This window comes from Diceros bicornis, chromosome 1 (assembly GCF_020826845.1).
Source record: "Diceros bicornis minor isolate mBicDic1 chromosome 1, mDicBic1.mat.cur, whole genome shotgun sequence".
In the NCBI taxonomy this organism is placed as follows: Eukaryota; Metazoa; Chordata; class Mammalia; order Perissodactyla; family Rhinocerotidae; genus Diceros; species Diceros bicornis.
This window is the reverse complement of record NC_080740.1, coordinates 8,460,675-8,487,593: the sequence shown is the minus strand read 5'-3', so window position 1 is coordinate 8,487,593 and position 26,919 is coordinate 8,460,675. Positions and strand designations below refer to the sequence as shown.

General features: G+C 42.9%; 1 protein-coding gene across 1 annotated transcript in view; it reads right to left on the bottom strand.

Moving 5' to 3' along the window:
* Window positions 1–14,687: 14,687 nt before the first annotated feature.
* The window catches only part of CMYA5 (cardiomyopathy associated 5), an 87,918-nt gene continuing 75,686 nt past the window's right edge, over window positions 14,688–26,919 (bottom strand). Inside the window, exons 10-13 of the mRNA XM_058568853.1 lie at window positions 23,659–23,792; window positions 22,297–22,396; window positions 19,930–20,103; window positions 14,688–15,546 (exon numbers count right to left, since the gene is read on the bottom strand). Of these exons, the coding sequence (XP_058424836.1) occupies window positions 15,300–15,546; window positions 19,930–20,103; window positions 22,297–22,396; window positions 23,659–23,792 (655 nt within the window). The 3' untranslated portion in view covers window positions 14,688–15,299. The remainder of the gene's footprint in view (window positions 15,547–19,929; window positions 20,104–22,296; window positions 22,397–23,658; window positions 23,793–26,919) is intronic.

Genomic DNA, 26,919 nt, shown 5'->3' with positions numbered 1-26,919 from the left:
AATGTAAACTTTGTACCTTTAAGAGAGAGAATCAGCACTACAAGCCTGAGAGGATCAGGCTTGTACTTAGTCTTGAGGGAGTGAAGAGTGAGAATAATTGTATGACAATCACTTTTAAAAAGTATAGTATCTTCCAACATTCAAGTCCCACAACAATGTGAATATACTTAACATTACTGAACCGTACAATTAAAAATGGTTAAGATGGTAAAATTTATGTTATGTGTTTCTTATTGCAGTTAAAAAATTCAAGTCCAGCAAGATCTATGTACTGTGCCTTGTGAGGTCTCAGTGCCTCTGAATCCCTGGATGTGACTTGGGTAAGTCAGGCTGCAAGGGGATGCCACAGGCTGGACCGCTTCTGCAGCCAAGCATAGCACTGTCTTTGCTCCATCTGCCTGTTCGCTCAGATCTCCAGTTGGGACACTAACCACACCAGGGGTGCTCTAAGCCCCACAGCCTGTGCAGCAGTGTCCTGTGGCTGCCATAACAAATTCCCACACACTGAGTGACTTGAAACAATAAAAATTTATTCTCTCCCAGTTCTGGAGGCTGGAAGTCCAAAATCAAGGGGTCGGCAGGGCCACGTTCCCTCCTAAGGCTGTAGGGGAGAGTTCCTCCTTGCCTCTTGCAAGCTTCTGGTGGTTGCTGGTTGCCAGCAATCCTTGGCATTCCTTGGCTTACAGATGCACCGCTCCAACCTCTGCCTGCGTCTCCACGTGGGCTTCTTCCCTGTGAGTGTATCTCTGTCTCCGAGTCTCTCTCTCCTTAGAAGGAGAGAGAGACTCATTGGCTTCAGGGCCCACCCTATTCCAGCTGATAACATCTGCAAAGACCCTATTCCCACATGAGGTCATGTTCATAAGTACCAGGGTTAGAACTTCAACATACCTTTTTGTGAGACACAATTCAACCCACAACAGTCTGGAACTTCTTTTTCCCCTAAATTTCTTCAGGAAAGACAAAAATCAGAGATTTTCAAAAGGAGACAAACAGACAACAACAATAACAACACAATAAAAAGTACTAAAGGAAGAAAGTGGAGATGTTTATTCAAAGATTGCTGAAGTCTGGCCATAGTTTAACGTGACCGCCAGAGCCCAGCAAGTTCCACTGGGGAACCCCTCCCCCCAAATCCATTTCTGTCTCATCCTTCTAGGGCTCCAAGCCCTACAGGCCCAGGCGCCTTCCTAGATGATCAGGAGTGGGTGAGCCACTCCTGAGAGGAACACAAACCTCCATGCTTCTCTGGGAGCTCTCAGGCTGCCCTCTCACCTTCCTCAGTCAGAAAGGTAGGAGACAGTTTCCTCTCAAACGCTTATAATTAGTGCCCAGGCACCATTGTTTTAGATCCTGCACAAACCATCCATGGGCCTTCCTCTGGGGCCGGATAGATGTCTCTGGGCTGGCCCAGGAGGCGGCCGCAGACCTGCAAGGGTTAGAGAGCTGCAGTACTGTCCTGTGGCTGAGCTTCCAGACAGCTCTTTCCAGCACCACAAATCTACTCACAAAGAGCCTTTGCCTGATCCTTAAGGGATATCGTTTTCACTTTGCTCTGAAGAATAAATCTCTTCCTCTGTGAAGGTAAGGTGAAGCCCTCCTACTAGACCGTCACCATAACAACTGAGAGGGCCCCTTCTCTAACTCAGAAGGGTCTGTTTGCTGAAACTCTGCAGACCAGCCCCAGTGGCACCTTTTGCTTAGAAGAGATGACTACGAGTGCTCTGCAGTCTTTCTGAGCTGAGTCTTTCAGGATCCCTTTAGAGAGAGTCCCACCTCCCCCAGACTCAGCTTCACATTTTCTCCATCGCTCCTTTCCTTCATTGACCATGAAAACAAAACATGAAGAATTTTGTGGAGTATTTAGGAGCAGCTTCCTACTACCATCTCCCCCTCCCATCACCAATCAAGTCCTACATCCTCCAAAACACCACATTATTCCCTTTTCATTCCTGGACCCTCTACAACCTAAGGAATAGGTTGTAGGAAAGAAGGAAAACGGCAATAGCAAAATAAAGGAAACGAGGAATCTAGGAACTAAAAGAGAGAGCAGGAATGATGTGCTGGGTATAAGAATGGCCTGCCTGCATCACTTGCATTCCTCACAGCAAGCATGAGAATGAAATAGGCAGGCTTTTATGATGAAAGTTTTTATTGTTTCCCCAGACAGCCAATCTCACATTTAGGTCAAGTAATTTCCATTCTGCTGAGTGCTATTGTCATTAGGAAGGTAAATAGTAGAAAAAATCAGTGAAGTCTATTAGAAAAAAGTTAAATAAATATGTTTGTATTTTAAAAGTGGTATTATTGGCTTCTCAAGTGCAGAGTTATGGTACTTTAAAGCACATTCTCTACATGTTCTTTCAAGTTGTGTTTAACTCTATGCTGATTTGGCAGTATCTATCAAAAGTCTTTAAAAATTTGTGCATTTTAACCCATAATTCCATTTCTAGGAACTTATTTAAAGAAAATAATGAGATGTATGTGAAAATATTTATGGACAAAGATATTCATTTTAGAATCATTTAGAATAACCACAAGTTGGAAATAAATGTCCAGCATCAGAGTATTAGTTAAATAGATGATGGTACATCATTCATTTTAGAATCATTTAGAATAACCACAAGTTGGAAATAAATGTCCAGCATCAGAGTATTAGTTAAATAGATGATGGTACATCATTATAATGGAATATTTAGCGCATATTAAAAACTATAGTGGTAATGAATAAGGATATGAAGGAAACTATATGTCTATACACACTCATACACATACACGTAGACCAGATGTGATTCTTTGGCTGCTGGTAACAAGAAAAAACAATTTGAAATGGCTTAACCATTTGTGAGAAAGGTGGCATTGCAGTGCAGTGGGGAAGGGATGATCTTTCATAAATAGAGCTGGATCAATTTTATTCCATGAAGGAAAAACTGGATTTTGAACTCTACCTCATGCCATACACAAAAAATCAATTATATATATTTTATATATACCAATTACATATATGTGTGTGTATCTATACATTCATATATATAAAACCTAAATGTGAAAGCTAAAATAAAACAATAAAACTTTTAAAAGAAGCATAAGAAAATATCTCCATGACCATACAGTAGGCAAAGCCTTCTTAAATTGAACACAAAAACTAACCATAAAGAAAAAAAGATAAATTGAATTTTACTAAAATAAAAAACTTCTGTTTATCAAAAAATATCATTAAGAGAGTGAAAAATTAAGCTACAGAATGAAAGGAAGATGTTTGCAAAATACATATCCAAAAAAGGACTCATATTCAGAATATATACAGAAATCCTACAAAAAAAGAGAGAGAGGTGGACAGACAGACAAAACAGTAGAAAAATAGGCAGAATATTTGAACAGAAACTTTAAAAAAAGACATCCAAATGGCCAATAAATATACACAAAGGTGTTCAACTTTTACAACCATCAGGGAAATGCAAATTTAAACCACAATGTGGTACCAGTATGGACCCACCAGAATGGTTAAAATGAAATAGACAATACCGAGTGGTTGCAAAGATGTAAAGCAACTGAAACTCACACGTAGTGCTGGCTGGAGGGTAAACTGGAACTTACTCTGGAAACACTTTGGCAGTATCTCCTGAAGCTCAACATACGTGTTCTGTGACCCAGCAATTCTATTCCTGGTATTTACCCAGCAGAAAGCGCATACATACTCACTAGACCACACGTACAACAATGCTCATGGCAGTACTCTTTGTAATAGCCCCAAGCTGGGAACAGCTCAAATGTCCACCAACAGCAGAATGAATAAACAAATTGCAATATATTCATAAATTATACTGTAATACAGCAAAGAGAATGAACAAATAATGTTACACACGACAGCATGGATAAATCTTACAAATACAATGTTGAGCAGAAGAAGCCAAAAACAAAGACAAAAAATACTGTGTGATTCCATTCACATGAGGTTCAAAAACTGGTAGAAATAATCTGTGGTTACTTTCAGATACTGGTGATATAAGGAAGTGGGAGCGACTGGGAGGCACGTATTGTAACGTTCTTCTTCTTGATATACATATATTACATTTCTACACACGTATTAATACCATACATGTTTACACATATATGGGCTTTGAAAAAAATTCATCATGCTGTAAACTTGTGACACACTTTTCTGAATGTATGTTATACATCAAAAGAGAGCTATTTTAATAGCTTAAAAGGATAGAGCTTTATTTGACTCAAGCAACAAAAAGTTTAGAGGTAGGCAGTAGAGAACTAGACTAGTGTTTCAACAATGTCACTGAGAATCCAGGCTTCTATCTTCATGCTCCTTCATGCTCATCATGTGAATTGCATCTCCACGGTTGCAAGATGCCTGTGACACCTCTAGCCATTGCATCTGCATTAGGGAAGGCAGAAGGCAAAAGGTCCACATCCAAAGAACATATCAACTGAGTTTAAGTCCGCAGAATTCTGGATACCTTTTATTTTTAGTCATCACAATTTTCTATAATTTCCAAAAGTTCCACAATCATATGTATTAATGTTGTTTCTAAAAGAAAGCTCTGCTACTTGGATGGTAATAAAGCAAATTCATGTTCTGATTTCGAACTTCAAGCCCTATCGAGGTAATTCACAGGGTTTCCCATTGGGCTGAATAATTGCAGAATTCCTTCTATGCCAATAGGGGCAGAAAAGCAGCCTTGAAATTATTCTTAGAAGGGTGCAGAACAATATACTGCCCCTTGATTCTCATCTTATATGGTGCATACAAAGACTTGTGTGGGGGCCCCTAAATGCTATTCTTTGGGAGCAGAGGTGTTTCTGACCTGAAATGACTTGGGGAAAATGGCAGCATCCCACACAGCCAGGGTTTGGTGTGTAGGTGTTTGCCGCTGCTGTTCAATACTCAAATGCATATTTTATCCATTTTCTGGAGCTCTGCGGGGTAGAACTTAGCTCAGAATAATTAAGAAGAAATGCAAATCAAGAAATAAGCTTGGTTATAGTTTAATTCACTGAAAGAGCACAAAAGTAAAAAGCAGTATAAATTGTATTTCAACAGAGTTGATTTCTTGAAAGATACCATTGATCAACATTTTTTCTTAAGAAACTGACCTTTGAAATAGCTTGTGTTTTGAAGGAGTCAAGTTTATTCACCCTATCTGAATGATAATTCTTGACCCTGAGGCTTCAATCCTTCATTCACTTTCAGTCATTACTACCTGAGAAAACTTGATTACCAGCAAATTCCGTGGGAGCTTCTGCTTAAAGGACCTGAACACTTTTATCCCTCTGACTCGCAATCCAAGAACTGTTTGGAGATAGCGCCCAAATTTTCCTGTGAAGAGAAGTGAAAGTTGATACCTAGTAGTTCTGAATTGTGAGAAGGGAACTTGTGTTAAAGAAGAGCCAAAAACCTATCTGATTTTTAGATTTCATTTGCAACAATATTAATTTACTGCCCACTTTGTATGAGGCCCTGAGCTAAAACCTGGGGTATTCAGAGAAAATCTCTCCCTTCACAGGAGCCCTCCACAACACATCCGAGAGTCACCTCCCCACACACAGCTATACTGATCTTGGAATCTCTCTAAGGCATCCTGCTATTTCTCGTCTCCTCACCTTTACTCAGGACGCTCTTCTCTTCCCTCCTCCTGCCCCCATAACCCACTCCCCTCAATCTGGCCAGCTTCTACTCAGCCCCCATAACCCACTCCCCTCAATCTGGCCAGCTTCTACTCAGCCGTCAGGTCTTAGCTCAGACATTTCTTCTAAGAAAGCCCACCTAAGTCCTCCCAAATTCCTCTGCCTACATTTTCATTTAGAACTTCCTTCCACTGAATAAACTTAAAAGGGCACAAGAAGACAAAAATAAAATGTCTTGTATGACTATATTTCAGGAGTCTTACTTATTCAACACGCTAGTGACATAAAACTAACATTTATTATTATTTCGTCACAACAGATATGTTTTCTCCCCACTTTGTAACCTCATGATTCTTCTGGCCTGTATGCTGATTACAGACAGTACCTGTGTTCCTGTCATGGGCTCCTTGAAGGTAGGGATTACATCTTACTCATCTTGGTTCCCAGGAGGAATCAGTACGGTGTCCTGACATGGTAGATGCTAAAAAATATATTTAAATTGGGTATAGTTAAATATAATTACATTGAATTGACGGTAAATAAAACGGGCACGAGGTTCACCTTGTGAAGGAGTTTCTATTCAGTCTTCCCAGGTGTTTATAAAAATTGATTCAGGTTTATAGTAAATATGGAAACAATACACACTTTCCCATGACAAATCCAAGAAAAACTCTGGGCCAAATAGTGAAGTTGGTGCCTTTAAAACCAAAGCACTTTTATAAAAATGAAAACTTGGGAGTCAATTGAATATCTATCAATAACAGATTGGTTGAGTAGTTTAAGATCCGTCTTTTCGGAGGACTACAACTGGGCATTAAAATAGTGATGTGAATCTATGTTTGCTGATGTGAGAAGATGCTTATGACATAGCTTTCAGTGACAAAAGCAGATTACGTAATAGTGATTTTATTTGCATTTTTAAAAACGTGTGTGTGTGTGTACGTCTAAAGGAAAAAAGAAGAGGCTGGGAGGATACACACCAAATGTTAACATTGCTTTTCTCTCAGTGGTGAAATTAAGGGTAATTTATCTTTTGTTCTAAATACCATTCCCAAATGTTTGCAGAGTAAAAGCAGGAAAATATTAAACTTTCATTGGAGATACATGGTCATGGGCGCATAGCTACATGCCAAGGTGTGTGTGAGGACATTGCACTATTCTGAGGGGTACACTAAGCTCTTTAATTTAAGAAGTCCCTGCATCATATCTGAAGTAATAACAGCTAAAATTTTTTGCTATTGCTATATGCCAGGCACTCTGCTAAGAACTTCACGTACCTGAATTCTTTCATTTACATGTCACAACAACCCTTCCTGCTTTATTTTTCTGTATAACACTTATCCCTTTCTGATACCCAACAGTGCACTTATTTATCTCCTTTATTGTGTATCGTTCCTCTCACTAGAATGTAAACTTCCTGGGGGCAGGGATATTTGTTTGATTGATCACTGCTGGATCCTTAGTATCTACAGCAGTGCCTGGCACCTTAGTTAGTACTCGAATGGATGAATAAACAACCTTATGACATAGTAACTAGTACTATTCCTATCTTACAATGGGGACTCTGAGAGGCTAAACAATTTGCTCAAAGTCACACAGCTACGAAGGAGCAGAGCCACATCTCAACCCAGATCTACGTGATTCCAGGATCTGTGTTCTGAACCACTCTCTCTCATCGATGACAGCAAACCCTTGAAGGAAAGTGTCCCCCTCCGCCCACATGCAGCCAATCCATGGGAGAGACAGTGAGATGTCACACAAGAACTTGCAAGGATGGTTTCCTTCTGAGTATTAAATTAGTAAGATCTTCACATAATCGATGATGTTCTACCATCTACAACAGTCATCATAGCAGGCACAATATTTTTCAGATCAAAAACAGGAGGAACAGAGCCTAGAAATCTAATCAAGTATTCACTAAATGAAGAAGGAAAGTGTAGGCAGGGAAATAATCTTAAGGCGTCTTTAAAAACAAAAAAGTGAATGTAAGAAGTTGGACCAAACAGAGAAGAACGCCCAAAGGAAAGGATTTCTCAGGGAAGCCCAGCGCTGAAGCAGGGAGAAAGTACTGGGAGCAGCAAACCCAAATATTTGGGCCCAAGGCTGGCCATGGCAGTTCAATAACGCTGGTCATGAAGATCAGCCACATAACTTGCCTTGATCGCCAAACAATCATTTAGCTGTCACGGGGCTTCCCACGTGAAAATATGTCAATTCTCCTGAGCACGTGGGACTTGAGAGGTAAACAGCCGCAGGTCATGTGTGCAGCCCTACACGGACCGTGGCAGGTGTCTGCACGTCCTGGACTCAGGGGCCCAGAGAGAGAATCCTCTGACCAGCAGATACTGTTCTCCAGCCCCTTTGGCAATTTGTGTCTCACTATAAATTAAGCAATGGGCATTCTAAATTATTAATGAGTCTTTTGTGAGCTCGATTAACGTGGGTGAGTCCCTGTGGACCTGACAACCTTTGGGAGCTCTTACAAATCCAGTTTCTAGATCTTTAATGGGAAAACCAGCCCTGAATTGTAATGACAATTCTACCCGCCTCAATACACACAATCACACCTATGAAATATGCACAACATACAGATACACACACAAACACACTCACATACACATATGTATACACACCCATGAGGCCCTGTTTGGCCAGGCAACCTCCCTGGATGACATCATGATCTCATCTTTCCTGTAACTGCAAAATCATGCCATTGAAAAGATATGAAACATTTCCTTCAAATGTGCTTACATTTGTCCATCTTTGGCGGTTGCCAACTTGTCATCAAGGGCAAGTAGACTTGGTTCAGCACAAAGTCGGCCCAAGTACAATAGCAGCTGTCTGCACTAGGTAGTCCTAACGGCAACCAGTCGGCAGGGGCTGTTCCCCTTGAAGCAGGAGGCGAGCAGGGCCACGGGACTCCTGGACAGAGCCAAGAAAGAGACAAAGAGCGCCTTTTCTTCTCTCCCACCTACAGCAGGCCCTTTCTCTGCAGGAGCTGAGAGCTGACAAAGGCCAGCCCAGGGGGCCTTTATGAAACATCCTGGTTAGTGTTGAAAAACATAGTACCCAAACACGCGGAAAGCCCATTCTTTGGGACTGCCCTTGTCTACTCCTCATGCCTGTTACTTCTTGTTAATTCCCCCACAATATAACCTCAAGTGCTTACTCGGCCTTGAAGGCCATTAGGAACTGGTCCCCAGCTACTCTCTGACTGCATCCGCAGCATGCTCTCCTCCTGTTTATCCCACTCCAGCTCTGCTGGCCTCCTCACTGTGCTTCCAGTGCACCCCCATGCTGCTGCCTCAGGGCCTCCACACTCGCTGTTCCTTCTGCATCGAAGACTCTTCCCCCGCAGATACCCACATGGCCTGCTCCCTCACTTCATTTAGGTCTTTATTCAAATATCACCTTATCAGAGAAAGTTTCCCATCATACCTAAAATATATAGCAGCCCTTACCTCTATTACTCTTTATTCTCTTATCCTGACTTCTTTTTCTTCCTCGTTTTCATTCCCCACTGACGTACTATATATGTGTTTATTGGCCATCTTCCTCCACTAGAATATACGTTCCTAAAAGCAGGGATTGTCTGACTTGATGACTGCCATCTCCCTGGGGCCTAGAATAGGGACCAGCCCACAGTCAGTATTCAATCAATATGTGGTGAATGCATGAATTGTACTTCTCCTTCCCCACTTCCTTTCTTCTAATTATTTTGCCCACTGCCTCCTCAGTTATAAAATCCTCAATAACATGTTTACTCTAGAAGGGTGTCATTCTCCCTGAAGTGCCCAGCATGCAGTAAAGTCCTCCGTGGTGTCAGGGCAGTCCAATAGGAAGTCTGGGAGCTCCAGGTAGGCTGAGGAAGAATTTTCAATCACTAGCTAGTTCTACAGAAAACCACTGAAGGGAAGGAACTAAGCGGATTCTAAAACCATTCTAAGGGGTAATGGCCAAACTTATCTTTAGGAGAGAAGTGTTCTTTGGTTTAGAGAATTGCTTTAACTGGCCTTTTAGTTCTGCAAAGAGAGGCCTAGAGCCTGGGCAGGATAGAAGAGGCTGAGACAGGAGGGTAAAATTTTGCTCTCATTCTATTATAAAAGACGTCTACACAGGTAAGAGAGGTCTTTTTGTATTTTGATGTTTTCTAGTTCCTATGGCTAATCTGAAAAAGCAAAGTCTGAGCAGAAGCTAGCAATGTAAAGAATAAAGTAGAATGGAGAGGTTAGTCTGTTAATATGGCTGGAAGTCCAGGCTGTAGAAGAGATCAGAAAGTGCTCCTAGCAATATTGGAGGCTTCTCCTGGTTGACATCTCTGACCTCCTGCTTCCCAATTCTCCTCCTCTTCTGTAATCATCTACAGAAATTCTTGGAAATTTGGGATAGGAAACAGTATTTCTTGCATTGTGATATCAGTATTTGGATAGTAAACGAAAAGAGGCTCTGAAAGAACGGAAGATTTAGGGACTTCTGGGTTCCTAAAGTGAATTCTGCATCACAGAATTCAGACTTGAATCTCAGTGCTTATCCACTTTTCAAACTTTGTTTAACCATAGAGACCTGTTCATCAAATGAATTATTATATGGAATCCAATGTGTAAAACAGATCAAAATTGAGCTTCCATGATAAAATAGGATAGGGGTTTGAATTGAGGCCCACTTAGCTTTCCCATTGGGTCCCATGCCGGCCCTCAGGTACCTCTGTGGAATCTCAGCACTCCAGGAACACAGGTTAAAAACCAAGGGTCTGGAGCTCAAAGCAAGAACATGCTGTTTAGTATTCCAGAGAGTTGATGATGCAGCCTGACTCTGAGCGCTCATTACCTGCTAAGCAGCATGTCCCTGAGCCAGCTGTCACTGATGGGACATTCTTCCTTCTCTTAAACAGAATTCCTCAACCCTGGGACTTCTACCCCCTGGTCCTAGTGTAAAATAAAAATAAGCCTAATTCCTTCCACAAAACAGCTCTTCCAATCTTTGAAGACCTCTTATATCCTTCCCAAAGTTGTCTTTGTTCCAGGTTAAACATTCTCAATCCTTCAACTATTCTCAAGCTATTCTTACAGTGCATATACTATTTGGGGATCTGAAATTACTGATATCAACCGGAAAAAACAAACTCAACATAGAAAGGGAGTTCAGTTAAGACCGAAACAGGGCCACATAAAAGCGGGGCACAACCACACAGACTTTGAGGGTAAGAAAGGAAAGTAAGAGTGTTGATCTCCTCTCTGAACACAGTCCCAGAAAATGTGTTCCCTCCTGAGCACTGTGATGGCGGCTGGAAATCAGGTCCAAGCTTACTTAGCTCTGAGATGTGCCCAGGATCACTCTCTGGCAGTCACCAAATCAGGGACCTGAGGGGATGGCTATAGGTGGCAGGGGCATTCAGCTTTTACTGTTATCATTCTTGAAACACCTGCCAGCAGCTGAGCTCAGGAACACAGGACAGTAAGTGCTGAGCAGGGGTTCATTTCCACTAGTCTTAATTGATCACATGCATATCCACAGAGCTACTGACCCCTGCCCAATGCCATGGACTCTGTTAACTACAAACGAGTGACATTCTGCAACCATGGTTCTATCCATTGTTTCAGAGCAACATGTATAAGTCTGTCAGCATCACTTAGTAATAATCATTGGATTTATGATATGCACTGGTTTTGGTGGAGCCTGTGGGGACCAGGGAGGCAAGTTTCCGAGGTTAGGGCAAGTTTCCAAAGTTAGTAGCTAGAAAGTGCCCATGTGACCAGCTCACTATGAGAGCACCTCCCACCCACCCCCACCTCCACTCCCACCCCGACCAGAAACAAAACTTGTGCTTCCTAGTACCAAGGTGCTTCACACATGCACTGGTGGTGGTTTGAGGCCTGGAGACATGTGCATACTGTGCAACCCAACACGGGGAGGACAAACAAGCCTGCGCTTTGATATCAGGACCCCTCTCAATGCCCAGCCTTCCTCTGTGTGGCTGTATTGTACACTTCGCCCGTGATGAAGCTCTTCCGTGAGTATAAACTGTGAGTACCGTGAGTTCTTTCAGCAATTGGGCACTTGAGATGATTGATGGGTAATTAACACAGTGAGGATGAAAAGGGACTTCAGACATAGGCCACTCTGAAGCCCGAAGGATGCTTCTGATGGGAAAGTGTTAGTGTTTGGTGCTTAAATCACACAATTTTGTAAGTCGGTGTGATGAAAAATAATACTTCAGTTCTGTTGGATGTTAGGGAAGCACCTCCAGAAAAACAACAAGAACATGTTCTGGTTTGTTCCAATAGAAAAATATTTCTACCTTTGATAAAGGATATATCCATGTGGGGGTGCCAGGTATGTATGCAAGAGATAGAGAAGGACCATGGTATTAATCCGCATTTCTTTTTCTTTTTCCCACAAACTCCTTTATTTTGGCCCTGTATCTCTTAGAAGAAGCATTGTGGTTTCATGTATGAAAGTCTTTTCTCCACAAATAGAATGTTGTAGACTCTTGAATCCTAATCAAGGTCATTGATATCAAATAAAGAATCAAAGGTAACCCCATGACAGCATCCACAACAAATCAGAGGTTTGGAAAGGAAGTCGGTCAGTTCACGAGGGAAGAGAATGTATGTGTGTGAATGTATGCACGCATATGGATATATGGACATGTTTGCGTGAGAGAGAGTGCACACATACACACACACACACATAGTTTTTCACACACCACAAACATGTGGAAAAAATGATCTGTGATAAACAATGAAACAAAATATAATCATCTTATTCTCTTAGCCCGGGATTTGAGCTGTAGCTAAATCCACGCTCTGCCGCCTACCGGCCGTAACTGTGAACAAGTTATGTAACTGCTCCGAGACTGGTTTCCTCATCTATAAAATGGCAACGATTTTTACTGTGCAAGTTTCTGATGAGGATTAAAAGAGATGATGCATGTGCTATACATGTTATTAAATTAATAAATACTACTGATGGATTTCCAGAGGAGAAATTTTGACCAAAATTTGCTGACTTCCTTTCCTCTCTCTGAGGATCTGTGTGATGTGAAGAGGAAGGGCAAGAAGGAGGAAAAATGGACTCAGAGAAGGAGGACCGAGGAGGACCAAGGAGAAAAGAATTGCTTGACAATGTGGGGAAATAGCATTAACTTCACTCTGCTTGTCTGCACTGCAATAATCCCCCAGGATCCAACCAGGAAATTCCTATCAGTCAACAAATAGAGGCAGCTAAAACACGGACCTCCTGACCCCAGAGCCCTACCTTCCCCCGTCCACTTGCCCCGGAGTCAGAGAGGAAGGCCCCTCAATTTGGATGTGATGGATGGTTGGACTCAGAGGACCTCTGGAGTCCCTTGTCAGGATGTTTTATAAACTACAAAATGCTGTGTCATGTCACACGCTTATTTAATCTGATGTTTACAATTATCCTGAGAAAAAGCTGTGACTAAAGAATCTGAGTTGCCCAAAGTCATCACCTAGCAAGGGCTGAATTGAGATTCAAACCTAGTTCTTCCCATTATCACAGCTTCCTCCTTAATATCAGAGCAGCTGCCAACTTGATGGCAGACGCTGCTGGTGCCCTGCTCCATCTACCCCAAGCTCACTCATGAGACAGCTGTCAGCACGCTGACAACTCTGTGTCAGGCGCCTTTGCTTCTCATTTCCTTTGTCTGAGGGCTCTCTGGGGATCATGGGAGCTCGGCAAGGAAGGCAACCTGGGAAGGTGGGGATGGGAATTTAGTGCTCCCCACAGGGCTTGGACAGGAGTGGTTAGATGCCAGCCTCTGGCATGTTCCAAGAGGTTTCCAGGGCTGCCCCCAGCCCCAGTGAGCCCCCGTTGCTCACAGGGTAATAACCGACACATACCACACGTCCTTTATTGGCTCTGCCCTCTTCTGCACACTTTCCCCACTTCCTCACGTGTGTTTCCCAGAACCACCTCCTGTGTAAACAACCAGCACTAAACCTTGATCTCAAGGTCCACTTCCAGAGGAACTCAAATTCTAAAATTCATGTGCTGCTGCTACTGTCGTTATTTTTAATTACACTATATTCCTGCCAAAAAAGAGTAATAATGACCATGGGTTGCTGGTCAGTCAGAACCTGATGATGACACTTTTAGGGCCTGAAAAACGTGAAGGTAACGTTCTGGACAAAGCAGCAACTTAGTCCTCCTCTTTCACTAAGTGTCCACCTTGCCGGCAGCTGCTGTAATTCTCAAGTGGAGTGGTGGCGGCTGTGAAGGGTCTCTCTTAATCCAGCTACAGATCCAGTCTGGATTTTCTAGCTAATAAACAACCATTTTAGAATATATCCCACAAGTAGGATATGATTTCTCGATTCAAGAAAATAACAATGCATAACGTTAAAAGAATCTATAAGTACGACCAAAGTATTTATATTATAGAAAACAAGAGCAATCATCTCGACATGCATTCTAGATTTATCAAATTTGTACACATATTTAAGGAAGATTTTGAGATTTCCACATAATATCTAAAAATGACCAAGCATTTTACCTCAGCCAAAAGAGATTCCCAGCTTCTGGTAATTGACTGTAACTACGGGCTAAAAGTGTTTAGATTTTTTTATTTTATTTTTGTGTGTGAGGAAGATCAGCCCTGAGCTAACATCCATGCTAATCCTCCTCTTTTTGCTGAGGAAGACCTGCCCTGAGCTAACATCTATTGCCAATCCTCCTCCTTTTTTTCCCCAAAGCCCCAGTAGATAGTTGTATGTCATAGTTGCACATCCTTCTAGTTGCTGTATGTGGGACGCCGCCTCAGCACGGCCAGAGAAGCGGTGCGTCGGTGCGCGCCCGGGATCCGAACCCGGGCTGCCAGTAGTGGAGCGCGCGCACTTAACCGCTAAGCCACGGGGCCGGCCCCAAAAGTGTTTATATTTTAAAACATATATGTGTAAAATGCTTACATGGAAATTAGTAGTAATGTACCCACTGAAGAGTGATGGTTATTTACTCTGCAGTTCATCCTGGTCCAGGATGCCAGACTGTAAGTTACATACAGTAAGTTCACACAACATGCTTTGTTCTATAGACTCTAACCATTTATTTAACAAAATGGACTTTTCTAATATCTGGCACTTTTCTACATTAAAATTTCAGGGGAAAGAGACTTGTGTTCTACAGTACATATTATTACAAAAGAGTTCATTATCAATGCAGAATGGTTAGTTCATTATCAACACTTTCTCTAACGATTAGGATTCATCATCCTTTAGTGGAGTGAGGTGACATTTTTCTTGTGGAAAAATCTGTGTTTCTTGTCAGAGGAGATATTAATAGTACAACCTTCCTTTCACTCAGACCTGTCCATCCAAGGGTTTTTTACCAGTAAAACAGGTGGAAGTCCATTTCTCTATTTTGGTTCCCAAGTCAGGTATAAATCCTTTTAATTTCGGGAAGAACTCAAACATATATAAACCAAAGAGTGGAGGTTGTTTCTTCCATCCTCTTTACTCACACGCTGTTCTAGAAAGTCAAGATTTTCTTGGTGCTTTTGCTCACGTGCTAATCACCGTGCATGTAGCTATCATTGTACGAATGTGGGGGAGATGTTTTGGATGATGTATAGCGCCCAAGGGAAAGAACAACAGATCTCCAAAATGTGAATTATTGCTCTTGCAAACTCTGAAAGCCAATGATCACTTGTGCCTTGCAGAATCTGGGGGCTCTATCCCCAGGTGCAGAGTACATTTTCCAGGTTTCTCCAGGGCAAAGGCAGGGTGAACGCCTTCGTTAAACCTGTGCCTGATGATGAACAGCAGCTGTCCACTTTCCGCATTGATGAACAGAAGCCTCTGGTTGCTGTAGTCCAGCAGGATGCCCACTCTGGCGGGACGCTCAGTCACATGAACGTCACTCACGATGCCACTGTAGAAAAACGTGTATCTGAAATGAAACAGAATGGGAAATTTAAAACTTTGGAAATCTTGAAGGAACACGATAAAGAAAATCATTTGGAGATATGTAAGTTTTCAGTTATGAACTTCAATTCACAATAATGAGTTGCAATAACGTTGTCCTAAATACTTTAACGAGATCCCTCCTAGATGCTAAAACAAGTAGTTCATCCCAACAGACAAGCATTTTTAATAATTTTGCTCCTTCTACATTAGGAGGCAGTCCCAGAACAACCAACATATGCCTCCCTTGTGATTTTTCTCAACATTCTAATTCTTTCCCAGCTGCCCACATGTTTTAACTACCGCATTCATGGTGTGTCATTCTTTTGAATAAAACTCCTTTGGGACTGCCATGTATTTTAAAAAGTACCACAGGCTTGCCTTCCATGAAATGTATTAATTTTACAGTTTAAAAAATTTATAAGTAACTTATATAAGAGCCTTTATGAAGTTTAAGAAATATTTCATTATTTTTGCCCCATTTCATCCTTTGTATACACTCCCCCTTCCCCAAACTGACTTTCCTTTTCATCTTCTCAATGTTTTCTGCAGCCTGGCAGCCAAGGGGGTTGCCTCTGATTTCTCTCTTCAATTCAAATAATTCAATTCAACAAGTATTATTGGGTGTATCTGTGTGTCCAGCACTGTACTAGGCCCTTGGGGGACATGAAGGACCACAGAGTACTGTTTTGCCCTCCGGAACACATACTCTACTGAGCAGAAAGGGAAAAATTGTTGATGACTTAAACATGGGCTAGGGCTAAAGGTCTGTCTCAGGGCACAGATTGGTAAAGTGTTAAACACATTTAACAGATCTGTTTGGTTGTGAAAGGAAAGGTTCAAGGCCAGGCTGGGAAGGAGAAACTGCTGAGCAGAAGAAGCTAAATTGCTCTGTGCAAAAAGTAACACAAGTTCGGAGTTTTCTCCTGGCAGTCTTAGAAATTCAGAGTGGGGCCCGAAAGCAGGGGAAGGGAAGAAATGAGATACGGAAGAGAAAAAAAGAGATGAGGGAAAGGCCTGTGGATATGGTGGGTCTCAGGGGTGGAAGCCCAGCAACACTGGGCAGACTGGGGCCTTAGACTCTGGGTAAGTGGCTCTGATATGGCAGAGAAGGCCAAGGACCCTTAATACCTGTGATGTCTGTCTTGAAGGCCCAGAAGGTTGAGTGCAGGTGTATTTAGAGAATGACAAGTTGGCAACTTCATTACAGAATGAAGCTCATGTGATAGGGCAGAGGTTCATGGGGATGGGAAGACAAGCAAGACTTACACAATGACAAAGGACCTTTTCGATGCCTTGCTAATGAGAGATATGTCAGAACATTATGAAGTTCTGGGACCTGTAGAGCAGACAAAGCTTGCAGGTGGCAATGATGGGGAGCAGCAGGGTAGGCTGGGGCTCTTACAGAAGGCTGTGGGAGCAGAAGGCTCAGACTCAGCCTGGACTGAGTCCAGACTCAGTCAGGACTGGATAGGTGGAAAAGAGGGAGAGGGAGATCCAAGAAGTGGGGGAGCAGAAGCAATCATGACGTGGCAGAGAAGCCTTTATGTCGTAGAAAACATCACCATCTGCCTGTCAGGTTTGGAGGGGACATGTGAATGAACGACTTTGAGGATATTACACGGATAGGTAAGTCAGGGGCCAGGATCTAGACCTGCCCTGTCCAATATAGGAACCACTAGCTACATGTGGCTATTTAAATTAGAATTGAGTAAAATTAAATAAAATTCAAAATCCAGTTCTTCAGTGTTCAATAGCTACATGTGACACCATTTTTCTATTTTTGTAGAATGTTTGATTGCCCAGAACTGGTCTAGAGGGTTCTGAATGCCCAAATGAGCAATTTCCCTACCTCTGCTTAGAAGTTGCCTGGTGCCCACAGGCCCAGCCCTGGTCAGCCCCCATCTTGGAGGCCAAGGAGGGAAAGACATTCCTTGAAGCCTTGGCTCCACCAGTCTGGCAGGGCCTGGAATCTGCCCTGCCCTGCTTTTGCCTCCATTTCCTACTGAGCACATCAGTTCCTTCTCCAACCTGCACTCTGGCCTGAAACCAAGCCTGTCTGCTTGGGGCCTGACTTCCTGCCCAGCTTTTGCCTGCCCTTCTTTGGGACTGCTGGTCCCTATTCAAACAAGGATCACCCAGAAGCCTGATTCTTGACAACCGCATGACCCTGGATCTGCCATGCCAGGGCCCCCACCCCAGGTGACCCACCCCTGTGAATCCCACTGCTGGCCCAGACTGAGCCCAGACCCCTTTCGACCCTGGTGGCTTCTCCCCTCAGGGCTCCTCATCCGCCAGCCTGGCTGCATTCTTCCTGGCTTTCCCTTTGTGCTGCAGTCCCACCTGAGTGCAGACACCACTGTAGATGTTTGCAGTTTTTCAGCAGAAAAGGAAGAGACATGATGAAAATGATGTTTTAGAAATATTTGCCAGTGGTGAGAGAGAGGATAGCTTGGAGTGAGTGGACACTAGAAGAAGAGTAAGGCAGTTGGCTGTGGGTGAAACTGGTAAATGAGGAACTGGGGTGGAAAGGTTAGGAACGGACAGGAAGAAATCCAGTTGATTCTTTCTCCTCAGACTCTCTTTATTTCTCTTTTCCAGTTGTGACATCTTAAAGCTTGGATTCTACACAAGTAGAATCAAGAGTCATACAGTTTGGTTTAAAATCATGAAACCAGAAAAAGTGAAAAACAGAGGAGGGTCTGCCACAGCAGTTCTCTCGGCGTCCCAGGGGCCAAGGGTGCTCTATTTGAAACATGACATGAAGGCACTTGAGAGCTGACCTTTCTGTGCTGTGACCACACAGGTGGGCACACTCTTTCTCCCACAATCTACAGAACCTGCAATTCTGTTTTCTAGAGTCTCAAAATTTGTTATTGGAGGCTAGTCTTTGGTTTGGGTTCTTAAAGTGTCTAAGGAAATTTTCATGAAACCAATAACCTAGCTCCAACTCTGAATCTACTGATTATAAACTCTGAGTTTGAGTGATTTTAAACTCTGGGCAGGGGCTGGGTCCTTAAGCGTCGCACAGTACTGAACATCAATTAATCATAATTGCTCTGACTTGATGAAATGTGACTTTAAATAACTCCTGGAGATGGTGTCCTTATGAACCATGTCAGAAAATCAAACTGTCAATTCGGGTGCAGAGAGAAATGTGCAGCCAGAGATATGCAAAAATCCCAATCTGTGGGCCTTTTTCTGAGAACTTGCGAGCACTCTTCTTTTTTTAAGCATTACATTTGAATAATGCCTCACATTAGTATGACACTTTACAACTTCAGAGCTCTTCCCTGTACCTGACTTTATGTGATCCTCACCACCTGGAAAGGTAGCAGACCAGGCACCACTGTCTCCTGACAAGACAGATGAGGCATATCAGGTATGCTCAAGGGTTAACCAGCTTCCGGTGAGTAGCCAATAGGAAGCTAGTCAAGGATGGAGCCAGGACTAAAAATCAGGTTTCTGGCTCCCGTCCAGTGCTCTTTTATTAGACCATCCTGTGGGCATATTCAGATCATAACATGCTTGACCTAGCTCTCTGAGACTAACACAGGTTAACGGCTTTTTCACATCACCCAACTAAACAATACTAATAATATAGATCAGAGGTTAGAAAACTTTTTCTGTAAAGGGCCAGATAGTAAATATCTCAGGCTTTGGGGGCCATTCAGTCTCTGTTGCAACTAGTCAACTCTGTCACTGTGGCACAAAAGCAGCCATAGGCAATAGGTAAACAAATGAGCAAGACTATGTTCCAATAACACTTTATTTACAAAACAAGCAGTGGGTCATATTTGGCTTGTCGGCTGTAATTTGCCAACCCTGATACAGACTAAGGGGAGGATGGTATGGGATCTACTTCTTCCTCACTCCTCCGGACTTCTTCGCTGCGGATGGAGCACTTTTAGCATTATCCTTGTGGTCTCTCCCAACTCTGGAGTGAGTTTAGAAAGAAAAACTGGCCATGCATGGCCCAGTAGCCCCTTCCTCTTCCCTGTTTCCTGGTTATAAGCTTCCCAAGGGGACACACATCCTTCTCTGCTTCTCCAGGGACCAACTCTGACCTGCAAGGTGGGGAAGCTGGCCTGGCCACGGCTCTGAGTGGGGATAAGTCTGTCTATTGATAAGGTTCAATGTAAGAAACCTTCTTGCCCTCAGGTATGAACCACATTCTCTAAAATTGGCTTCCTCAGGAACTAGAGTAATAGTTTAGTCTCCATATACTTGACTCTTTGTTTTCTTTCTTAGTTGGCTCAGAACTTGGGCAGAGAAGTGGATGCTATTTATCAGGGTCCTCAGAGACCTCTGCCTAGACATCAACTCATGACACTTAGATTAAGAGGGGAGGGGCAGGGCTCCAGCTTACCTCTGTGGCTCAGAGCAGTGCATGTACCACGTGGTCTCCCCTTGTCCCAGGGAACCCGCCTGCACAGCAGAGCTGGAGCAGATGCCAAGTCGATAAGCTGGGCAGTCTGTGACTGTGGTTTCCCAGTAGTGCTGGCCACAGGCAGGCAGCTCCTCACCCAGCACTGATGGGATTCTGTAGGCAAAGTTGATCAGGAATTGCCAGCCTTTATCTCATAAACACCAACATTCACAAACTTATGCACAGTTTAAGCAGGATTCTATCCTTGGAAACTTCTGGAATTTGACTAAAGACATTCATTGTTCATTGTGCCCCCAACCTTGATCCGATTGCCACAGAATTCCCCGCACCCTTAACATGCATTTGACATATTTCTACTGCCACACACAGCAGGCATGCACTGTACATTGTATTTGTTGAAGGAGCTGGGAACCAGCAAATAACTAGAATAATGGCAGGACAAAAAGAAATGGCACAACGTCGGCTTTTAAAGAGAGTGAGAAAAAACAAGGGAGGCAGGTGGGGAGTTCCAAGAGAACACGACTTGCAAAGTTTTCTTCCAAAACTTGCAAAATAAAAAAGAGTCTCTAAAACCTTCTTTAACAACGAGTTCCAGTGTCTGCTGACCTTACTGGGCACAAAGACCAAACGAGGTGCTGCTCTTGAATATCAAGGCAGCTGGTGAGGCCCGAGCAGAGCGGAGTGTGGAATTAACCAGGTGCGAAGAGCAAGCTTTAGCAGAGGTTTGTGGTCAACTGTCTTTGGGACTCTGGCCTCTCTGCATGGTAGTAGGTGCACCTGAGGTTGTTCAAAGATCTCTTTTTGTCTCACCTTAGCTATTTTTATAACAGGCACGGCGAAATGAACCAAAGCACTTTCAACCGCTGATGGGTGATCTTGTTTGCATGAATTGCTCAATTTTGCTTTGAAATGGCTGAGGCAGCAAGAAAGCATTTTTAACTTAAGCAGCGTTAATATTCAGTCAGCTCCCTCTCCCTCTCCCCTTTAACAGATGAGAAAATGATTCATGCGAGAGGATGTATTTCACTTTCTCATGTCTTTACCCAAAAACCTCATTTCGGAGAGGTGGCTACTGATAGGCCCTTGCTCTCTGAGCAAGGCCCCGCTGCCTGATATTTATGAGCTAATCTTCAAGTCAACAATAAATTTAAAAAATTCTATAAAATGCATTACCATTATCATCAGTTATTATCTATGAACTCTTACCAACCTCCAGTCTATTTCTTTTCTTTTTGATTTTTTGAGAAATCCAAAAAGACAGAAAAGCCCAATCTATTTCTTAAATCTTTTTTTTCCTGAATTCACTCATTTGTATATGTTTAGCATCTGCCGTGTTCCGGGCTCCATCCTAGATTCTGGGGATTCAAAGATGCAGAAGATAGGGCTGCTGCTCGAGGATTATTCAGGACTGAGAGGCTGACAAACCACACCTGTGCTCAAACCTTCTCACAGACAAGATCAAATGGCTCCAGGGCCCAGAGAAGGCTGGAAATCAGGACTGAGAGGCTGACAAACCACACCCATGCTCAGACCTTCTCACAGATAAGATCAAATGGCTCCAGGGCCCAGAGAAGGCTGGGCCATTTCCAGGAGCCGGTAACACCTGAGCTGGGCAACAGTGGAATAGCAACGTGACAGGAAAACAGCACACGTCACCGTTGGCCAGCTCAGTGCTTTATTGTGCGAGCTTGGGGACAGCCACACCAGCACATCAGCGCCAGCAGCAGTGTGGGGTTCACGTGTGTTACTGTTTTCAAAAGCCTTTCCATACTTCCTCCCACTTGACCATTCTGACCCTCGAAATAACCACGAGAGACTGCAGGCAAATTGCAGAGCATGTCTCCCCACCGGGCCCTCAGCTTTTGGCTCTTCTTCAATTGGATCCTTCTTTTTGTGGGAGCTACTGGGAATGGGGCAAGAAAGTCTGAAAACCCCGCATGTGGCCCAAACTAGAAACTCAACAAAATCTCATTCTCCTCTACTCCTTTTCAAGTGGATGGATACAAAATCTGATTTGCTGTTGAAAATAATAGAGGAATTAACCTGGACCCTTTTTTCACTAAACCAGAGATAATGCCTTACCACAGCCTATGTTTTAAACAAAACCGTCTGTGTTTATATTTCCAGTAATAATATGGACACTTGCTCCAAGTTATGAACTATCTCTGTCACTTTCCCCTAGTAATGAACCGTAACCAAACTGTCCGGAGGTGCACACATTTACATTCGATACCACACATCCAGGCAGCTTCATTAAACCAAGAATATGCTCAGGGGAGGCCACACGGAGGCCATGCCCTCAGAAGACTACTGCAGAGGCATCTTGTAGGTTCTTCTCCTACTTACTCTGTCAGCCGTCTCCTCTCAGCGAAGCTGATCACTGTCCCGTTTGAGGAAATCTGCAGCGCAGGATGAGCCGTTTCTCTCAGCAAGAGGAATCTGGTTCCTATCGCAGTTAAGAAAACAGGAGCATAATGTCGCCACAATGTCAAGTGCTGTCCCTGGGCCAAGCCCCATATGTCAGACCTTAGTCTCCCTTTCCCCTGACATCAAAACCCCCGCCCAGTGTTTTCAGACCCACACCTGAAAATTTGGTCCCTGATAAGGCACTAGTGAGTGCCAGCGGCTGGGTACCCCTCCCTGGTGAGGCAGGTGCGCCTCCTGGGCTGGAGCTCACTCTGCTGTGCAAAGCATGCTCCTTGACCCAGTAGCACCTACATCACCTGGAAACTATTTAGAAATGCAGAATGTTGGGCCCTACCCCAGACCTACTGGATCAGAATCCGTATTTTAACAAGGCCCTCAGGAGATTCATGAGCACATCAAGTTTGAAGATGCACTGCTGTAACCTGAAGGAGTGGTGCTAACGTGGGAGGTACAGGCACCAGACTGGGACTGTAGGGAAAACATTTCTGGGCAGGCATCTCTCATGTCTTCTCTCAATAAACATAAGGCTGGCCCTAACTACACCGCAAATGAGGCACATGCACAAGTTTTTGCTGGTTAAGCAAATCACTTAATGTACCATCCTCAATCTTGTGCCATCTTTGAGTCTAGGATAAGATAATCACGTGATCACTTTTCCATTCCTCATTTCTTTTCACAATAATTGAGAATATCCAAATATTTTCTGTTGGCATCATCTGGCTAGTTTCCCCAAAATGTCACTGAACAGTTCTATTACTTCCTTGAGTTACTCATGCATTCATTCATTCATTCAACAAACATTAATTGGTACAAACTATGTGCTAGGCACAAACAAATAAACAGAAGAATAAGACTGGAAGACAGTGTAACAAGAGTATCCCCATCCCACCCACCCCCAACACACACAATATTCAAAACATACCCACAAATTACAGCACATTGTGAGGCAAACAAGAATCAGCCGGGGGGATTAAAAACCCAGGTCAGAGCTCATCTCCAGATCAATTAGACAGGATCTCCGGAGTGGGGTCCAGGCATTGGTATTTTTTAAGCACCCTAGCAGACTGCTAATGGGTAGCCAAGATTGAGAGCCTCTAAACCAGAAAAATGAAAGAAACATCGTGACCTTTGACCAATCTTGGGTCCTTATGGCAAAAACCTAGCATAGCCAGCAGGTTGGGGCCTTTAAGCAGTTGCTCTCTCGGATGTCTTCTCTAGGTGGTGGAAGAGAAGGAATGAGAATATCTAGACGTAGTTCACTGTGTGCAAAGGTGAAAGTACCTCTGGTGGAAATTAGGGCAGCTTCGCTCTGCTCACTTGTCCCAAATGCATTGATGGCTTTCACATAGAAAAAGTAATTGTCATTGGGCTGGAGGTTAACTTTCAGCTGGAGTCCTTTGATGCCAGAGAAAGATCTAAATACAAAGGGAGAATAACAATTTTAAATATCATGCCACTGCTAAATGACTGAGCATATTTTATTCCTACAGAGAATGAAGATCTTTTATTAACAACAAATAACTTATTTTTTCCCTATTTCCACCAGAGTTAGAATGCAAGATTCTACAAAATGGTCACTGTCCACTAAGATTACTTTACCAAGTCATTTCTACCGTTGTCAACTTTGTTCCAATGTATGGTTCCCAGAATGCTCTTTGGAATAGAACCAGACAAACTTTTTTCTCATTCAGAAAACAGACTAATTTTGTGGTTAATGAATCTCCAAGATTACATTATTTTCTTTAACAATTTTTGGCTGACGGGGCACTTTTGGATTACGATGACGTTAAACCAATCTATAATACAAAGGACCCTAATTATCTCGTTAACAGATCTCGAATTGTGGAAAACTTAAGGTGAGGGATGATTTTGTAAATGGCCATCACACCGAAGCCACCAAAGTTATAGAAACTGAAGATCTCTAAAGAAGACAATACCTTTGAAGGCAAGCTTAATCCTGGCAAGAAAAGAGAATTCTAATTGCCAAATAAAATCTCCAAAGTTGCTATTCCTAAATCTCCCATTTTCATTAAAGAAAAAGTGCTGGTAGTGGTATCTAATTGGCAGCGGGCTTGGCGAGGACACTGTAACCATTTAAACACAAGTGGACTTGCTGGATTTGAAGACTGAGCTCTCTGAACCTGCCCATGAGCTGGAACAGTTTTGTGCCTCTTTTCCTTTCTCTTTAATTTGCTTGATATCATGGCCTAGAGCATTCATACAACTAAAGTACACAAACTGCTCTCTCGTTTAGCCGCCATTTGGAGAGGCTTTGGAGAGTTACAAGTGAGGCTCTTTACTGACGAAAGAGTTCCTAACCCGAGTGCTGAAGAGCCAGGGTGCTGCTCCTGGGAGATCTGCACTGGATAATGGTCAATGAAAACAACAGTACAATAGCCTTCATGTTCATTCTCAGGAGGATAGGGTTTTTTATCTGTTTGTTTGTTTTTCTTTGTGCTTGTTTTGTTATTAATGAATGTCCACAAAAGCATTAGAATCAAAGAGTGGCCACTGTTCATCCACAGATAGATTTTTTTCAGGTTATTTCTACTTCCATTGACTTATTTCGCTTCTCAGTACCAACCTTAGAGGATACCATGGAGAACCAGGAAAAGGGAAAAGCATCGTTGACTCAGAAAACAAACTAATTTAGAAGTTTTTAAAAGCAGAAAATCTGTACAGAGTAACAATCCCCCCTCCCACGTCTAAAAGCACAAAAACTCACAATGTGTTCCTGGGAAGGAAGGGGGCAGGGGAGCGGAACAGCCTGGGTCTATCTGTGTATCTGCTATTTAGTGCCTGTGTCTGGAAAAGGTCAGTGCAAACGCCCCAAACGTTATTGGTTGTTATTTCAGAACCTGCCCCCTGACCAGGCCCTTGGGGAGTACTATCTTCAGATGCACTGAGAGCAGATCGATAACACTGAGACACATGTCCACTGACAACTAACTATGCCTCAGTTAATCAATGAAAACCATGTCCTGTGATTGAGAAGCTAATTCCCAACTGATATCTAGAATATTATTCTGGGGTAGATATATTGCTTATTTTATTGGAATTGAGGACTGAAGAGATGTTTTAAATGTATGTTAATTACAACAAGCAATAGAGTTATTGCCTCAATAAGCACACTCAGGTCTGCATTGAATTTCAGACTTCATTCACTCATTAAATAAATATTTACTGATCACTTATCACGTGCCCAGGCCTGTCTCTGCCAGAGGGGGAAGCAGCAAGGATAGGTGAGGAAATTCATCTCTAGAAACTGGAAGAACAGACCGGCTTCATTTTGTCACAGTGTGGTTGTTAAATGCCAAGGATACTGTTTTTTGGGTAAGTGTTTGCTCTTGAGTTTTATGAAGTCTGTCAAGGAGGAAATTCCATATATATAGTCAACTGCATGCTATATCTTATCACTCATTTAAAGAATAAAGGTTTACTCGGTACTGAAGCCAAAATATGGGAGCAGATTCTGCTTTCAGCGTGTGAAGAGGTCATGCAGACGATGAATGTACACCATGCCCTCACTGCATCTGTGAAATAAGGCACCAGATGGGAAAACAAAAGTAATCCGAAACGTGGTGGTGTTTTATTGTTTATAAGTTGCTAGCTTATGCTCAGGAATCAAGAACAAAGCGAAAAAGCTCAGATACAAATGGTTCATTTCCACGTCTATTTATTGTCTGACCTCACTTAAATGTCACAAAAGTCTTCATGTCAGCTGTCCCTGCTTTTTAGCCAAATGAAAACTTCAAAAATTTTGGAATTTGAATTCTGAAGAGTGGCACCCTTCCATCAATTATTTTTTTATTTCAAAAACAAAAACTCATCATAATTGCAACTGAATCCACATGACTTATAACGAGCTTTGCAGAGTTTGCAGCAGGATTCAAATTCACAGAACATCCAAACTGGGGTAAGTGATTAGACAGCAAATGGAAACACAGCATGTCGTTGGTGCTTAGGTAAGAAGGGATTTTAGCTTTATCAATAATATGACTGATCTGACTATGTTAGAAGTCTAGAGTGAATAATAAAATTCAAAAGACAGTAAGAAATATGGTCTCACTTTGGGTCATAAGTGTGGGATTCTCCCTACAAGTGCCATAGTGCAGTGGAAAGGGATGGCCTTATATGTATAATTTCCAGGAATGCAAGGGCAAGGAAGCATCTAGAAAGCCTGATGCATCAGCAAATTAGCTGATTGCTGGTGGAGTATAAGCACACCGTGGAGTCTGACCACAGAGCTCTGCACCTAGCAGGTCTTCAAAGGATTCAACCTGCGCATCTCTCCATTGGTAAGATAAAGGGCATTTGTTAAACTCCAGTGCCGTAAAGCAGAGGGAAATGATGTAAAGGAGACCCACTGTCTCCTCAGAAGCCTGAAGGGCTGCCATGTGAATGAGACTGGTCTCCTCTTCTGTTGTTTCAGAGGGCAAACAAGTGGATGCCACCAGGAGGCTGATGTCTCCCCAATACAATGAAGGCCATTTTAGCTTACGCCCTTTCATCATTCAGCTATTGCAAGAAATGATTGAAAAG